This window comes from Amblyomma mixtum, chromosome 10 (assembly GCF_055824585.1).
Source record: "Amblyomma mixtum isolate Tamu chromosome 10, ASM5582458v1, whole genome shotgun sequence".
Classification (NCBI taxonomy): Eukaryota; Metazoa; Arthropoda; class Arachnida; order Ixodida; family Ixodidae; genus Amblyomma; species Amblyomma mixtum.
In genome coordinates, this window is record NC_143021.1 from 83,774,065 (window position 1) to 83,792,772 (window position 18,708).

At 48.9% G+C, this 18,708-nt stretch overlaps 1 protein-coding gene across 2 annotated transcripts in view; it reads right to left on the reverse strand.

Moving 5' to 3' along the window:
- Positions 1–18,708, reverse strand: part of LOC149326312 (organic cation transporter protein-like) — a 198,203-nt gene that overhangs the window by 81,357 nt on the left and 98,138 nt on the right. For both annotated transcript variants that reach the window (XM_089562552.1, XM_089562551.1), the window contains exons 4-5: positions 9,289–9,392; positions 6,594–6,748 (exon numbers count right to left, since the gene is read on the reverse strand). In XM_089562552.1, the coding sequence (XP_089418678.1) occupies positions 6,594–6,748; positions 9,289–9,392 (259 nt within the window). The remainder of the gene's footprint in view (positions 1–6,593; positions 6,749–9,288; positions 9,393–18,708) is intronic.

Sequence of the window (18,708 nt, forward strand, 5' to 3'; positions counted from 1 at the left end):
ACCCGGGACCACCGCTACACCGGAGCAGTCGCTCTTCCAATTGAGCTAACCAGGACGGCAAGCTTATGGTAGGGCGAGAGCGAATTGATCAATAACTCGAAGTGGGAACTGTGTTGGTCAAATGTTTAGGGGAATCCTCCAAGGTGGAGTAGATTTTGTAATAAGGGAGTAATTACTCATTGTCATCCACCCGAGCGCAGCCATACGGCTACAAAGGAAAGCTATACAGCTTTCTCAGAAACTTCGTTGTTAAAGAAAAATTCGTCCTGGTCCGGGGTTCGAACCGAGGACCACCGCTACACCGGTGCAGTCGCTCTTCCAATTGAGCTAACCAGGACGGCAAGCTTATGGTAGGGCGAGAGCGAATTGATCAATAACTCGAAGTGGGAACTGTGTTGGTCAAATTTTTAGGGGAATCCCCCAAGGTGGAGTAGATTTTGTAATAAGGGAGCAATTACTCATTGTCATCCACCCGAGCGCCAGCCATACGGCTACAAAGGAAAGCTATACAGCTTTCTCAGAAACTTCGTAGTTAAAGAAAAATTTGTCCTGGTCCGGGGTTCGAACCCGGGACCACCGCTATACCGGAGCAGTCGCTCTACCAACCGAGCTAACCGGGACGGCAAGCTTATGGTAGGGCGAGAGCGAATTGGTCAATAACTCGAAGTGGGAACTGTGTTGGTCAAATGTTTAGGGGAATCCCCCAAGGCGGAGTAGATTTTGTAATAAGGGAGCAATTGCTCATTATCATCCACCCGAGCGCAGCCATACGGCTACAAAGGAAAGCTATACAGCTTTCTCAGAAACTTCGTAGTCAAAGAAAAATTCGTCCTGGTCCGGGGTTCGAACCCAGGACTAACGCTACACCGGAGCAGTCGCTCTTCCAATTGAGCTAACCAGGACGGCAAGCTTATGGTAGGGCGAGAGCGAATTGATCAATAACTCGAAGTGGGAACTGTGCAACTCCAGCACTGGAATCGTGCTTGATACAATTGCACTACAACGTCTTCAGCACCCCACCCCCCCCTTTCCCCCCGACGGAAGTTGGCGAAATGCTATACTTTGCGTTGGAAATTGCCGAGAAAAGGGCTTAAAGTTGAAGAAATTGGAAAAGGAAAAAAGTCGGAGGCTTATCAAGGTTAAGCCCAGTGGATGCGAAGCAGCCTTCGTTTCGCATTGTTATTATTAACGTCCTTAGCGTTTGGAGGCATCTTGACCGCATACACGCCCGGTGCAAAGACGCTGGCGCGGTTGCGGGCACAGAGACTGACGCGACGGCGGGCGCGCGCCGCTTCATCCCTGGCGTGACGTCACATATCACGTGATGCAGCGATGGTGGCGCCGCCGCCGCGTCTCTCGCGACGGCGCGAACCGAAGCGTGGAGGCCTCCGCCGGGCGACGTCCGACGGCGCGATATGAGGCCCCATCTGCAGCCGGTGTGACGTCATCACGTGACGTCACGTCATGTGATCTCACTTCAAGGTCAATGGTGGCCACCGCCGGGCGTCGCGCGAAGGCCCGAAACCTACGTTAATATGCTTCGCATAATAACAAGCGCTTCTGCTGAAGTTAACTACGCCACATGAAGCCTGCCGCGGTGGCTCAGTGGTTACGGCGCTCGGCTCCTGACCCGAAAGACGCGGGTTCGATCCCCGCCGCGGCGACTAAATTTCGATGGAGGTGAAATGCTAGAGGCCGTGTACTGTGCGATGTCAGTGCATGTTAAAGAACCCCAGGTGGTCGAAATTTCCTGAGCCCTTCACTACGGCGTCCCTCATAGTCTGAGTCGCTTTGGGACGCTAAACCACAATAAACCAAACAAAGCAAACCACGTGATGCATATTCAATCGATGGCGCTGTGAAACATTTAGCCCAAATGCACGGCTTCATCGCCAAAAGCAGGCACACATGCATGTGTCTTGTGCTCGCACTTGTGCAGTGCATACAGCAAGACTTTGGTTTGAGCTAGTGCTCAATGTGCATAGCTGATGAACTGCAAGGCGCAGAAAAAAAGGGAAGGAAAACATAGTAGGCAGGAGAGCGCCCATGCTGTCTACTGTGTGTTTTCGTCCGTATTTTTTTTGCACCTTTTCAGTTCATAAGCATTAGATACTGCTGCGTCATTATGAGCCGGATGGCGCCATTTATTTCCAGGATCCTAAAAAGACCCTGTCATGGCTGTGCTTCTTCTGTAACACCACTGCAAGTCTGGTCCCGGGGGTCCTCCTCAGCCTTGACGCTGTCCGCGGGGCTCTGCTCTTCGTCTGGTTCGGGGATGTCGAGGTAGATGAAGAGCTCGGCACGTCCCTGTAGCCACGCCAGCAGAAGGTGTCGCGGAAACGTAGGAACGCGAATGCGAATGAAAGCCATCTGCGTTGATCTGGATGCATCACTGTCGCTGGCAGGGGTGACTACAGGTTCGCTATCTGACGAACAGGGCTCGGTGACAGACACTTCAATTTCAACTCTCTTCTCGACACCATTCTTTTGAATAGCCGCCTCAAGGTGGGTCGGCAAGGCTGTGTCGCTCGGCACCTTAAGAGTCCAAGAGTGGGGGCCACGGCGCTCAAGCATCGTGGACACGCCCGGAGAGAGGACGTACTTGGACCGGTGAACGCCAGCTCGGTAGCGGCTGGGCGGCCTCCGTCGGCGCAGTGGTCGGCTCGTGGTGGTGGCAAGCGGCTGCGCGGCTGGAAAGGCGGTCGGTGGCGGCGGGGTCAAGGGACTGACACTGGCGTGCAGGTACTGCGACAGAGCTAAAAAGATTGCCTGCAAAGAGATGACCCACAGGCGCTCTGACGACACAGGGCGCCGGTTCTCTTCCGGGTGACTGCGAGACGGTCGAGGCGCCATGACAGCTGGGCTCCCGCAAATTCCTGGACGTGGGAGCACAGGACGCTGGCGGCCCTTCCCTGGAGCTCGAGGACCAGAGCTCGGCTCAGGCGCCGTCCGCGCTGTCGATGTGCTGCCGCGCTCCACGCAACCTCAGAACGCCCTCGGCCGACGAACAACGACCGTCGTCCTAGAGGCGCCGCGCGTGTCAGCGAGCGAGCGTGCGCGCCGGCCGGCTGCCCGTGATGATGATCGCCACTCAAACGGTGGCGCTTCTATGCGGTCTTAACGGTGGTAGCAGACGACACATGGCGGTAGGCGCCTTTTAATCACAGCATCACGATGTCTCACAAATATTGCTGCGGTCTTAGTTGCGCGTTAAGTGATTGCTGTATATTGGGTCTTTTGGGATTAAGAAAACCACTTTACGCACCAAAAAGCGGACCTGAAATCTATCCGCAGCAAAATAGAAAGAGAACAGCACTGCCTTAATTTTGCCAAGAAAAACCTGTTTCTTGAACTACTAACGTCCTGAAGCTACAACTCTGTTTAGAAAACTAGAGAACCTGTGTCTTTTGAAGTCTGAAAGAAGACATTGCACATTTCGCAATAATTTCTGCATTTATATCTGAGCGCATTTGCTTGTAGCACTGAAGTGCTCGGTACATTATAGTTGTTAGTCATATATTCCTGCTTAAATGCCAGGAAGAACGAAGCCAGAAATGATGCATTTTTAAAACTCGAAAACCCTCACAAGTAAGTGACTGAAGGCGTTGCTAGAAAATGGACTGAAAAGTTAGCAAACGAAAGAAACAGTCAGAAGGTTTCTGGGAACACCGTCTATGTGTAGCTTGCTCTATACACATTCGGAAAGCAGGAACAAGAAGATCTTTTGCAGGTTTTTGTGGAAGGAATGAATTTCGAGAATTTATTATAATAGTTCTGTGTGCTTCTAGTACCGCCTTCTTGAGTGCATGTGACTCCGCAAACTGGAATTTTTTCACTAAAGCAACACTTTCTAAAATGTTTCCGTCAAATCTCAACACGTTTCTCAACTGCTGGGAGGTAAACGAGCAATTCTTTTTTCGTGTGTTCAGAATTCCAAGTTGTGAGTTTTAATTTGTTCTTGAAGATATTCAGTGCCACAATTATGCTGCCAATCAGCCATGATAGGGACATTCTTTTCTAAATAAACAAGCTCTCAGTAGTCAAAAAGTGAACCAGGGACGGAAAAACCTGAGGGTGCATGCCAGCGTTTCAACAAGAGGACTCCTCTGGCCGGAACGTTGGCAAGCATCCTCAGATTTTCCCTCTCTTGTCCACATTGTAATTATCAAGGAGCATCGGCCCAAGCTATTTCTACATTGTGCTAAGAAGGTTTCTCAAACAGACAAGTTTACTGTAGCAAGCGGTTGACAGAAATTACTTTTCCTTTTTTAATGAAGTTTTAAAATGAATTTTTTTCATGGCCATACTGGTTGGAGGACGGGTGCCAATTCTGGAAATACGACATGCTCGCAAAATAAACATTACCAAACTTTGTAAACGTATTTAGTTCGTTAGCTAACTAAAGCGTCTTACCTGGTGCTCGCCATTCCCTCATATAGCCCGAGGGCTAAAATAAATCTCCACGAAGTTTTCTTGTTTTTAAATTTTGTACCTTCTAAGAAAAATTCCTGATGTACGTGGTTGAGCACATTGGATGAATTTACGCGCTCCTCAATCCCAGAGTGTCGGCAGGGAATAGGCTCCAAAATGCCTTTGAGCAGAAAAAAATTGTGATGTGTGCGCAAGGAATACAGTAAATCTGCATGCAATTTTCCAGCGCCTAGGTCTCTGGGTACCAGATCTTCTTTTCTGCTCATGGCAGCCGCTGATTCTATTACAGGATTAGCTAATGCTAGCTCTTAGCGCTGTTCTACGGCGTCGTTCGCGTCCTCAGAAAACGTCAAAAAAACGCGCCCCCCCCCCCCCCCCCTTTCTTTTTGCAAGGTTTCAAATTCATCCTTCGCATATATCACTCGGAAAACCTGTTTCATCAAGCAGGTGGTAGCCAAACTGTTATGAGCACCTCACCCTCCTCCCGCTTTGCAGCGAAGCCCCCGCAGAGGCCCTTCAGAAACACTTGAAGGCATTTTCCGGAACAGAGAATGAGTCATTTATATCGAACATGTGAGTACACAATTCAGCGATCACAAGCCCGTTTTCGCTACGCTAACGAAAAAAAATATGCCCGCAACAAATGACCAGTTTTCCTCCCTTCTAACGCGCCAGCTGGTTATGCTGACGAAAAACATTCACTTTTCTCACTCGGAACCATGCAGAGCCCAAAAAAGACAAAAATTAGGAGCAAGTAAGCCTGCATTAGGAATGCCAAAAATTAGTTCATGTCACTCTTAGAGACAAATAAATTTATAAATAAATGAATAATAAATAAATCTATAAATAAATTACTAGTTAATAAGTTTACAAATAAATTATTATGCGCGCACAGCGCGCAAGTTTAGACCCGCATTAAAATGTTTCACCGTTGTGACACTCGCAGTCGAGCAACATATTCAGTGGCGAAACAATGTTTCGAACGACCCACGGCCGTGGCTCAGTAGTTTTGGCTTTCGGCTGCTGGCCCCAGGATCGCAAGCTCTGTCACAGCTATGGGGACCTATTTAGATAGAGGCGAAATACAAAAGCGGTCCTGTGCTGGTCGATGTCAGCGCACGCTAAAGGTGGTTAAAATTAACGACAAAATGCCCATTATTGGGGGTATACGACATGTTGAAATTGGTCAGCGCTGAAGAGGACATTGTTTTTTTTTGGACGAGAAACAGAGAAACACGCGGGACAAGCGCTAGTCCTGCATGTTTATCTGTTTCTCGACCCCTTGCCCCCCCCCCCCCCCCCCAAAAAAAAAAAAAGAAGGCCTTTTTACCGCTGTCCAACGGGTTAAAATTAACCCGAAGCATTCCTCACAGCGCGCATGTCTATTCGGGGCGTTGAGCCCCACAATTTAAAATTTAGAAAGTAGCCAAGACGGGCCCGGAAGACGTAACAGATGGCGACCACAGTTAAAGCAGCGCTATGAGTAATGCTTGTCTGTCTCAAAGTCCGTTTCTTGTGTTTCTCAGTTAGACATCGATTGTCTAGAGTCTCTTTCTCAACGTACTTTTCTGCCGACTTATCTAGGACATTCTGCTCTGAGACAAATCATAATTGGTAGTTGTGCGTGCTAATACAAAACTCGTCAAGGCTTCCTGCACAGCATATGAGGTCAGGAAAGCTACCGGTTGGCTACGGCGACCACAACTGCACTGCGCCAAGTTGTTAATTGTGAATGGTAGAGTGTTTACCTGAGCGGCCCTGATGAGCTTAGGAAGGAAATCGCTAAGTGGGCAGAATTAGTCCAATATAAACATGGTGATTCCTACCCAGCTTAGCGGGGCATAACACCGCGTAACTGAACGGCATATCTTGAAATTGAGAAAACTGGGGAGGGTGAGAGATTCCTTCCCGCGAAATTTCCCCTACGAAATGCTTCCTGCGCTGACGCCAGCTACTTCCCGACTGCCATCTGCCGAAGATTCGGCAGATGGTGGGCAGCCGCAAAAACTGTCCAGCTTTATTCGGCCTTCATTTGAATGGTTGGTTATATACACCGAAAGCTAATTTCAAGTATTGTATGACAGCGGGCAAAGCAAGGTCATGGCACCAGCGTGGTTAACACTGGAGCAATGCGAGAGACGTCATGTATCGCATAAACGTACACAGGGTGTACGTGGTGTTGAGGACTCCGCCGAGGCCCAGGGAAGCCACGAATCTGCCGATGTTTAGCATGAGGAAGCTGGTTGAGAAGCAGATCACGACGGTGGCCAAGAGGGGCAGCGGGGTCATGAAGATCAGCGCCCTTTTCCTGCCGTACCTGCACCACGGTTGCCAGCGCCGATCAGAACGGCCACGCGGATGAAAGGGTCCGTGCTGAACAAATTCACGGCTTGTAACACAGTCTCTGAACGAATGCAGATGCTGCGTGCGCAAGTCGATGCCTGCGCCACCTGTCGGCAGGCTCCGCTTGTCGCTTTAAAATTATCGATGCCCCCTCGCCTCCATTATACGCATGCTTATACAATTTGCAGTGCTGCTTTACTGCACTGCGATGTGTGAGCGCTTTACACTCTAAAGACAAATTAGTCTATATGGGAGTAAAAAATTCGGCGGGGGGGGGGGGGGGGGCACTTTTGCTGACCCAAAGTGCGCTGAGGCGAAAGCCTTTAGCGCGGCGTTGTTGCTTGTGTCACTGATGTGTGGTTATAATGTGGAACGCGACAGCGTCTTGCAACGCTGCCAGGGAGTCCACAGAATGCCATCACCCGTTCGGTGAACGCCATCTCGTCGGTAAATTGGTTTTTGAGGAAAGAAAATATATGTCGCGCATATCTCGGTGGACACCTGAACCTCGCCGTAACGGGAAGGGAGGAAGATAGGAGTGAACGAAGGCACCGTATTCACTAGACGCGCCTTTGTTCCTTCCAAACCATCGAGATGACATGGTGGAGTGGTTAGCGTGCTCGTCTCGCACTCTGGAGACCCCGGTTCGATTACCAAACTCGACCAAACTCCAACTCGGTTTTATTTATTTGTCTGGCGTGAGTAGAAAAAATAATTAGGCTAATTGCTTAACTATCATTACTCAGTTTGTCATTAATTGACAGTTTAAACAATTGTTATCAAGCGCGAATATCGGCAATTTGCTTTATTATGGGTACCTGTTCATAAGCACGCACCTGTGTCAATAAATCGCAAGTCCGGCACCGCTGCCCCAACACATGAGAAATATACACTCCCATTGCAAACAAGGGAATATAGAGTGAATGATGAACAAATGAGAAAGATCATTGACAGTGTCCCTTGTGTCACTGACAGTGTCAGTGTCATTGACAGTGTCCCTGAGAGACAATCTCAGATACACGTCCACCCTAATGAGGAGCGACTCCCTTGCTCCTGCTTTCGCCGCAACTTTAACTGTACGGGACGCGCGCACGAGCTGGAAAATGCGCCCACGTACCTCTGACGTGCTTGCAGTAGCAGCGGAAAGTTCCAATGGCTACCGCCAGGAGGCTTCCAGTGGTGCCACTACAGGCGTTGCGCGCGTCGTATCGATGTGAATTGCAAGCCCTGAACTCTGCGCTCTTGGCGCTCCTCTGTTACAGTCCCGGGAAAGTCCATCGTAGGAATGAGTTGCTACCGGACAGAACTCTGCTTGAACCTGCTGTGAAAGTTGCCTTGGGTCCATCCAATGCCTTAAAATCCTCCGAGGTTAGCACCGACTCTTGCGCCACGTGCGGCGATCATAGCCACCGACAGACGACAGCCCAGCCCATAGACGGCGTCTGCTAACCACAAGTGGCCACTGGGTTTCAACGCGGGGTCTCGCAACTGTGGACCTGCCTACCGGATAGCGAGTCGTTTCTGCCTGGAATTCAGGGACCTAGGGCATAGCACGTGCGTGAGAACCCAACTGCAATAGACTGCGGACACCACACACAGGTAGAAGCAGTTCATGAAGCGCGCCTGAAATTCACCTGTCGGCGGCTCAGATTCGCTGCCGCCCTCTCGTAGCTGCCTTCGAGCTATCAGAACGGAACCGGCGCGCGTCCCCGATCAGCCGCTATATGTAGCCCTCACATGCAGAGACAGGGATGGAGTGTAATTTGGAGGGTTGATTTGTTGGCTGTTTTGGTTGTTCGCCTTTACTTCTCTATAAATGCATTAAAGTGATGGGATATCATCGCCCATGTCAAACTGTGACCGGCGCTGAATCGCAGTTGTCTTTAGAAATATTGTTCAACACTTATAAAGACGCAAGAACGCTCTGCGTGTCTTGGTTGATCAAGTTTGAAAGCTGCCCCAGGACTGTGTTCAATAAGCCTGGGCCTATTTCGCGGTAGGGGTAGTTAAGCGTTGCAAAGCAGATCAACGCACCCACGCAAAACTATCGCTTCTGTGCGTGTGCTGCAGGTCATTGGTATAATTTCCTTAGTAGAGCCTAGAGCGATTCTCTGCGGTCTTTTAGAACGCAGGTTTTCATCTTGTAGATTTAGCACCCGATAAAATAGTATGCTTTGTTTGATTCAGATACAGCAAATTCTTCTTCTTCTCCCTTGGCCAGGGTAGGGTGGTGAAAACCAAGGAAGTGTTTGTGCGGAAAAAAAGGCGTGAGGCGGCGAAGTAGAATAGTGGAATGACTGAAACTTCACGATGTACCCTTCTTTTTTTTGGTTCCCTCGTTGTTTTTTTATCCTGTATGTGTAGATTTAAAACCGCAACTTCTCAGGGGAAAATGAGGATGTGACTGCATTTTAATGGAACTGTTTTCAATTCTTTATGAATTTATTTTTCTAGTGAAACACTTCCAGCCACAATAACGAAATAAAATATTGAGACTGCGGAGACAGTCCTTACCAGTCGGACATGTGGGAGAAAACGAAGTTTCCAATCATGATGCCGGCCATGTAGAAACTCTGCGACGCAGCTCGAAGCCAGACACGGTCGCACACGAGGTCGAACTGGGGAGAGAAGAGAAGCGTGGCGCCACTGTTCAAAGGTACGTCGATTATCGTCTGCGTTATACGTGGGCTACTGCACTAGAGACTCGCTTAACTATTTGAGCATCAAGTGGCAGTATTCTGGAACCCGATGCATTCTTTAGCCCGCTTACAAATTGCAGCTGTCGTCTATGACGGCGCTGCTGACATGTAGCAGGCAATGTCTCTTACTGGCTTTCATCTCAGAAGTGGTACTGACTAAAGCGAGAGCAAGACAACGGATCGAAAAAAAAATAATCGTTTCAAAATGCGGATTCTGGTTTTTACAGAGCAGTAAATTCTGCTGACCTACCTCGCTTGCATTTAGTTTGCTCAACTTCAAGCTGAGGTTGCCTGTTTTACGCACCCTGCTGTAGGTGTCAAAGAAACCCCACAAAAAACAGAGTGTAGAATATACTGTCTCGCAGAGATCTCTAAAATGAAAGACTGGTGCTCATGTTCGGTGTCAACTCTTCCCATCTTTCATGGCTTCTACTGCCTCACTTGACATCAAATTCCCCTGCCACACCGGCCTTATCATGCGATTCATAAGTAGCTCCTCGGCTCGTTTGCCGGCGTCCGGTGTCAAACCTGGGCCGAAGCCACATGGTCAAACGTGGTCCATGGAGGAGGAGAACTAGGAGGGGGAGACTTTAATGAATACAGGAGAGGTCTGTCTGTTTGTTAGCCTAGCATGCTACTCCAGGTGACGGTTAAAGATGAGAAGAAAACAAGAAAAGGAGAAGAGGCTGAAAAAGAAAGGAAAATGGAAAAAAGAAATGGTGGGAGTTGAAATCAACCATACTCAACACTCACGCACTCACAAACATGTATGGTTATCAAAGGGTTTCCGCCAAACTCGTGTCCCTTAGAAAAACTAATAATGCTTTTGTCTCTCGCGCTGCTGAAGTCGCATCACTCCATGGTTCAAGGACATGCTCCAGGTGCACGGGGGCGTCCTGACAGAGTCCTAAAGCACTTAACAGTGCCTTGAGATAGAGATTAACGATTTGGCAGCGGCAGATCCTCGCGCACACCACATGTCAGAAATAGAGGGATACTTGATGCACCAATTTCATGACGATGGAATTTAGGGAAGGCAACGTCCAGGCGAATTCGGTGCAGGCAATTACCGTCACGTCTATCTAAATTATTTGGCATGTGGAAATCACAAGTGGGGTCGATACGAAGGAGGGGTCTGTATTGACGCTGCGGATCACACCACAAAGAGCGCTGCGTCTGCCAGGATTTAGTAGCCAGAAGTCTCGCGCCGTCACTGCGAGAAAAGGATACGGGTATATAGGAGCAAGGTGGGGTCGCCACGCGACGACCTCGCTGCAACGTCAGCGTGATCGGTGCCTGCGAAGCCGCAGTGAGCGGGTAACCACTGATGCACAACACTGTGACGTAGCTCACAGGCCTCGGTGTGTAATCTGTTCAAGCCGTCGACGATCTGCTCCTGAAGGTTTATTGATGATTTTATTGATTGTAGTACAGAGCGAGAGTCACTGAAGATAACCCAAACCATGCTGTCGACGGTTATGTATGATGAGGTGTACGACGAAGCATGACACGTGATGCGTGGTCATGACAAGCACCTCATCTAATGTGAGGTCACAAAATCATAAGTGCCGGCAGGAAGTTGCGTCACAAAACCATAAGTTGAGCCAGAAAACCGGAGGTGACGACAAGCGCCTCCACGGGCTCCTTGTACTATCGCAACACAGGCTGGACAGTGTCTAGGCATCCGCTCATTTTTCAAGACAGGGGCGGATGCAGGCGCCCAATTTGGTCAACAAATGTTTATTTGTTTTGCCATCGATAAAACCTTGCTAATATGAGACCGTTATGTATTATGGAACACACCTATTAGTGCTTATAATTATTTACATAAAGGGAGCGAAATATCGATTTTTATTTTTTTACCTTACGAAGTTTTTTCTGTTATGTGTTCCGTTAAATTTGGTGCACCAATATTTCGTTATCGGTAAAAGATAGCTAGGAGAACATTATGCTGATCAATAACAAAGTCTGCGTAGAAAATAACTTAAAAGTTTGGATCTTGGATTTTTATTTCTCATATGATAACATTAACAGTTAGTGAAAAAAAATTCTGTGCGCCAGGTTTGACAACATTTAGAAATGGGAGATATTTCAATTACTGAAACTCAAACTATGCGCATTCTACGGTTTTCACAGATACCCTACGAAAATTTTCAAGCACTTACTCTTCATTCAAAGTTGTCACCAACGACAGTACGCTTAAGCGCGGGAGTGCATTTTTTTACGATAAGATTTATTTTCTGCGTTTAACCAGTTTTTCTTGCGAAAAGCTAACTGTAGATACGCAAATGCAGGTCGCCGGAAAATTTAATGGTAGAAATATAAAATAAATGACAGGTGTCGACGAGCCACCCTTTGCCTAAAGCACCGAGCCATTTTCTTTGTAATTTCAGGAACATTCACGAATATTTCCCTCCGCTCTCAGAATGCTGCGTGGGCATGACTGCCACGGAGAGAGAACCCTGGAGAGAAGAAGAAAAAAAAGCAGGCAGTGTTATGCTTCGCCACTTGGCGTATGTATTTCCAGAGATGGTCGGTTTACGGCGCTCTGTGCTCTGCTGCTTTGTTGACACAGTGCAGAGAAGGTATAGAGCGCTATGCTGTGCTGAAGAAGTGACAGGCTATTATATCTGAGGCTTTAAGGGTCCCGTTCCGCAGAAATTCCGACGGCATCCGCTGTTGCTGTGAGCGAAAAATTCAGATTGGTCAAAAAGGCGGCTACGCCACACGTGAAGCGGCCAATTTGAAAAGCCATTCAAACATTTGGAAAAGTGGTGAGTAGAAATGAATTTAAGCGCACAAGAACACGCACACAAGAAGAGGAAACACACGGGACAGGCGCTTGTGTGGACAGGCTTGTGAGGACTAGCCAGCTGTGGACAGGCGCTTGTGCTTGTGTGCGTGTTCTTGTGCGCTTAAATTAATTTCAGAATAAGCTATGCACTATCTAGCCCAGAGAGAAGATTGTGGTGAGTAGAAGTTCGCAACATGACCCAAGCGTCATTTGGACATGTGAGTAATAAAGTAAATAAAATTCGTTGAAAAGGAAACTAACTGATTATACGGGAATCGAACCCCTCACTCACTCTGATGTTGCGAGTCTCACACGCAGACACATTCGCACAACTTGGTTAAAAGGAGGCGTTACACTATGTATGCCCTGTGGTCCTTCGCAAAAATACGAAAACAGTGTCGGTGTCTCCGTGGGCAAGAGGAGCCGCTTCCGGGACCCATTAACGCCACAGCGTCATATATACTTAAACGGGATATTACGTGTCCCACAAATTTCGTCACTCCTCTTCTTATTGTTTTCGCGGATGGTGGAGGCTGTGTGGCGGCGACCACTTTCACGCTGCTGTGCGCGGCGGCTGGTGAGAGCTTCATCGTTTGACATGGCACTAGCGAACGTACAGCTGGCTCACGGGCGCACTGCCCAACTGCATGTCTGCTCATCTCAGGTCTAACATGGTCACGCGAAGGCTCCGGCGTCGCGCCATCTCTGGGTCCCCCCACTTCCCCCTTTTCTTATCTAGGCCGCGCGGTAGTTTTGGTCCAAGCCTGGCATATTTTATTTATTTATTTAAAAATACTGCAGGCCAGCGTTGGCCCAAGCAGGAGGGGCATAAGAAAACACAAATTACAACACCACGTGAAAACATTTCATGTGACACACAGCAAAAATGGAACTTAAAAGATGAACATAGCAACGACAAAGAGAAATACATGCTTAAAATTGAATACAGGAGAGTCACTTCCTTTTTACCGAAGCAAAAATGTTTTTAGCGCCTGTTCTACGTCAGAAAAGTTAAAAATCGATTCAGGGAGTGCGTTCCAATCTGCTATTGTTTGAGGGAAGAAACTGTGCTTAAATGAGTTTGTTTTAGCGAAAAGAGGCTGTAAGGAGTGCTCCCTAATATGGCGGGTCCTTCGAGCAGAGGAATGCTTGATGAATGAAGGGGGAGAAATGTTAAGATTGCCTGCGATAATTTTATGAAGGAAAGAAATACGGTTAAGTTTTCTGCGTGTACGAAGCAACGGAATGCTATTGTCCTTCATGAGCTGTGTTGGGGAGTCAGACCTTCTATATTTATTAAAAATGAAACGTACTGCCTTCCTTTGGATGAGCTCTAGTTGATAAATATGTTTCTTGGTGTCCGGGTCCCAAATTTCAGAAGAGTACTCAAGTTTGGACCTGACAAAAGTTTTGTAAGCCAGAAGCTTAATACCTCTAGGAGTATGTTTTAATTTGCGTCTCAAGAAACACGATCAAAAGCGGCTGAACAGATCTCAGAAATATGAGTGCCCCAGGTTAATCGGTTGTTAAGAGTAATTCCTAGATATTTGTACTGTGAGACCTCTCGGATGTGGCTGTGGTGAAGGCAATATTGGTAATTACTAACATTTTTTTCTCGTAACTCGGAAAAGCGCACTCTTATCGATGTTTAAATCCATGTCCCATTCTTCACACCAGTGTCATATTTCGAGCAAAGAATCTTGCAGCAATTGATGATCTGCAATTGAGGTTATTTCTTTATATACAGCGCAGTCATCCGCGAACCTTATTGACACAGACGGAGGAATAGTGTGTATTAAATCATTTATATATATTAAAAACAGCAAAGGTCCTAACACACTGCCCTGAGGAACACCGGAAGTAACAGGAAGCGATTCAGAAAGAGTACCATTCACATCAACACCCTGAGTTCTACCGCTTAAGTAAGCTCTGACCCATTCAATAAGATACAACGAAATACCAAGTAACTGCAGTTTATAAAGGAGCTTTGCATGTGGTACCTTATCAAAAGCTTTCGCCATATCCAAAAAAAGAACATCGATCTGTCCCGAGTTGCCCAGCACTCATCATCAAGAAAATCATCAATAGTTGTAACTAGTTGAGTGATGGTCGACATTCCCTTCCTGAATCCGTGCTGACAAGGTGACAGAATGTTTCTTTCATTTCAAAAGTCAATTATAAAGTGGGCCACGATGTGCTCTAAAAGCTTACAGGATGTAGAGATAATTGAGACCGGTCGGTAATTAGTCATGAGTAAGTTGTCACCTTTTTTATGAATCGGCACAACACGAGCCTTCTTCCAATCTTCTGGCAACTCACTGGTTTGTAAAGATAAAGTGAATAGTTTAGCCAAATGCTCCGAGATCTGGAGCGCGTAACGCTTTAAAAAGGCATTTGGAATGTCGTCTAGACCATGGCCCTTGCGAATATTTATTTTACGCAGCAAAGAGAGAACCCCTTCTGTGGAAATAACGGGAACTTCGTTAGGATCGATGAATTGTTTGGATGCATCAACAACCATATCTGAAGGTCTCCCGAAAACACTTTGAAAGTGCCTGTTAAAGATTTCAGCTATTTCCTTCACATCAGTGATGAGGTTCCCATCCTCAGTTCTAATTTCTTTGAAGGTTTCCTTTTGTTGACCAAGGTATCTCCAAAATTTGCGCAAATGTGTTCTTATGAAAGAAGGAAGGGTGACCTTAAAGTAATGGGATTTTGATGTAGACAGTGCCTGTGCTAATTCACGTATTAATTTCTGCAAACACTGAGAAGATGAGGAGTGATGTCGCCTAAGACGTTTAAGTCTCCGCTTCATATGAATAATATCACGACTCACCCAGGGGTTTCGACGCTTGTTTCTAATTTTTCGCCGAGGTACAAAATTTGTGGTAGAAAATAAAATGCCCTTCTTGAGGCGTTCCCATAAGCTATGGGTGTCGCCTTCGTTGGTACACATCAACACATCAACCAAATAATCAATAATAAAAGTGTCGTCAGAGCGATCAAAATCATGGACATAGGCAACAGACAAATTACGGGCACTTTTAACGTGATCAATAGGACAAGAAAAAAACAACAATGCCAGGTTCAACTCTTATTTCACCTTTAGAGAACAAATCACTTACAAAAAACAAATCCAACAGAGCATTTTTACGTGTACAGTCACGCACAATTTGGTTAAGGTTTAAGGCTAACATAACGCTAACATAACCAGACAAGGCTAACACCAAGGCTAACATAACCAGAAAGGCTAACATAACCACACATTGGCTCTTGCTTGGCGTTAGCTGCGTTGTCGAACTGCACAGTGGGCTCCGTAAAACGGCTTTCACCGTCAGATGAACTGCAGCGCACATACAGAGAAGAAAACACAAAATGAGGCACGAATGCAACTGAAGCGCTGGCGGAGGTGTTCCTCTCTCCTTTCTCGTTAGTGTCTCTATGTGCGTATACTCTTCACGAGTGTGTGCAATCGATCAGCTCGTTTACCTTTTCAGTTGGCAGTCGGTGGCGGACTGGAGCTGATCACAACTTTATTGCAGGTAGCACCTGTGAAGCGGCCTTCGATCTACAAACGAGATGGGCTGTATACAACAAGACGGGATCTACAAGGACTATGCCGGCGGTAGCACCTGCGAAGCCTATCACCTTTGATGCAAGAGGGAGCATGCCTGGAAAACCACTGCGCAGCTTGGTCACTGTCACCAGGGCACCGTGCTGAGCGCGCTCCTCTGCCCCCGCTGAATTCCAGGAGGATAATAGGCTTCGTCGACGAGCAATGCACGCAGTCAGTGGCGCGAGCTTGGCTGGAGCTGATCACAGCATTATTGCAGGTAAGAGTTGTATTTTTTGCACTCTCGGATGTGCCTTTTGCCCACCACCAACTGCGTTTCTGTTTCGTTGTAGTATTTTCTCACAATGTCAGCCTATTTCAAACGTTCTGAAGCAGTGCTCTCCGAAGGCAATTACTTAACATGTTCCGGTTGTATTAAGGTGTTCCACTGTAAAAAAAAAATGTTCAGGGGTTACTGCAAAGTGTGCTGCCGAACGAGGTTTTGAAGCATACGCCGACTGGCGCTGTCTGCAGTGTGGTTCACAGAGCGGTGCGTACACAGAAAATGTAATTGGCTGTGGTTTAGCTCTGGTTAAACCTGGACGATTGCGAAAGCAACATCTGCGCGTAGCCATATATTGTTGCGTGAGCTACAGTGCCCACATTCTCGCCGTTTCGCGTGCTTTTGCACGACCATACTGCGCATGCGCGAGGAGCAAGTGACGTCATTACGCACAGCTGGCGTGCCTCGCCGTGCGCGCTCGTCTTCCTTTCCTTAAAATGATCGGAGTGTAAAACGTTGACAACGCCAACGCCAATGAACACAATGAACGCCGATGGTCTATGGCTTCAGCCCCGCGTTTTTGGCACGACCTTGTCAATGCCTCAGCCCAAATCTCTCTCTCGTCACCCCACGTACCTATAAGCCCGATTCAGGCGTCCGCTGACCCACGGAGCCATTATGCGTGCTTCCTTTCCTTAAAATGATCGGAATGTGAAGCGTTGCCAACGCCAATGAACACAACGAACGCCGACGGCCTACGGCTTCAGAGCCGCGTTTCTGGCACAACGTTGTCAATGCCAACGCATGCAGCGCACACCTGTCACTACCGCCATTTAGCTTTAAGCATATTTGAGGTGTCCATTGATCCAAGACGGCAGTTATGCCCTTTCCCCCTGGTTCAGGTGTCCACCGAGTTGTGGACACCTCGCACTCACTCACGCTACGTATATCCTGGCATAGCAGAGCTAAGCCACTGCGAATTTTATATACACCACAAACCACGCAGATGGCGATGTGCAATCGCTACTGCGCATCAGAGAGGGAGAGAGAGAGAGGGAGACAGTCGCCGAGGCGATGGAGAGCGCGCGGCGGCGGCTCCGGCGGCGGCCTCGGCGCGTCAGCTGTGCGCCGTCTGACGTCACCCGCTCCTCGCGTATGAGCAGCTTGTCCTTTCCAGAGCTCCACGAAATGGCTCGGCGACTAGCGTAGTGTTGCTTTCGCAACAAAAAAGAGTCTTCGTCGAAAACTTTTGAGGAGCTCTTTGCCAAGATAGAGAGCTTGATGGATATGAAGGACACCATCAGCTCACTTTCTTGTACAGTGGATGAAATGCGTTTGCCGAAAACGAAGTTAAGAGTCGCTGGAAGAATCAGTCAGAAGCGTGCACGTCTCTATTTCTTTCTTCTCTGAGAAATATGATGACTTAGTTAAGTTCATTGCTCACGAACAGACCACAATCCATAAGTTTCAAGATGAATTGCTTACTCTGAACGCCATAGTGGCGGGCCCGCTAGCCTCTTTCCCGCTGCCCCGGGCCATCTACGGCCTTCTTCCAGGGTTCCTGGCCTTCCGCGGGTGTCTCCCGGACATCGCGGCACCCTCGTTTGCTTTCGGTACCTTGCCGGCCGCCCCTTTTTGGGGTGTTTTTGCGGCGCGGCACTTAGACGCGACCGGCCGCACTGCCCTGTGGCGGTGGCTAGTTGGGCGGTCTCCTGGGGCCGCCGACATGTCGGGCGCCACCGTCCTAGGGGCAGGAGGACCTCTACCCTGCGGCCGACCATCGCTTTTCACATGACGGCTCCCCCGCGGGCGGATCTGGTGCGGCGTCGACTGCGGGGAGCCCCTCGGCGGGTTCCTCGCCCTTTTCGGAGCGCGGGGACGTGGTCCTGGAGGCACTGGACGATCCTGACGAGCCCGACGCGTCGCCTCGCGCAGCCGCGGGCTCAGACGGCGGCCCGCGCGTGGGGACGCCTTCTTAAGCGACCCCGGACCGCGGCCTGCCCGCCCTGATTCCTGTGCGTTCCCCGCTTCGCGCGGAGCCATCCTCGGCGTCCGTGGCGCCTTTCGGGGATGCTGCCGCACCCTCTGCGACTTCTGCGGAGGCGGGCCAGCGCGTCACGCTGGGTTTTGAGGCCCTTCCGGACCTGTCGATGGTGTTGCTAATCCAGCAGCAGATCACTCGACGTTGCGGCCCGGGTCCCGGCGCCCACTTTTGGGGACATCCTTCGCGCCTCGGCGCCTGCTCCTGCTGCGGGCGCCTCGTCGGCGACTCCTTCTCGTCTGAGACTTCCCGGCAAGTCCCTGTTAATCACGTCGGGTTCTTGACCGCAGTCGCAAATTTTAGCGCGCGGCTCGCTAAAGACCTTAAAAAGAGCATAAATCCAGATGAAGCGGGCATCGGCCCTGTCGTATTGCGGTCCACCGCAATGTGCGTCACTGTTCTGGCGCGCAATCGCGGTCATCGCTCAACTGAATTCGAAAAACCCGGGCCTGGACCTCGACCCGCGCACGGACGCGCGTCACTACATATTTCGCCAATCACGACGGCGCGAAGACTCATTGTTGTCTATCGCGGCCGACGCGTTTCGGCGCCTCAATTCGCGGG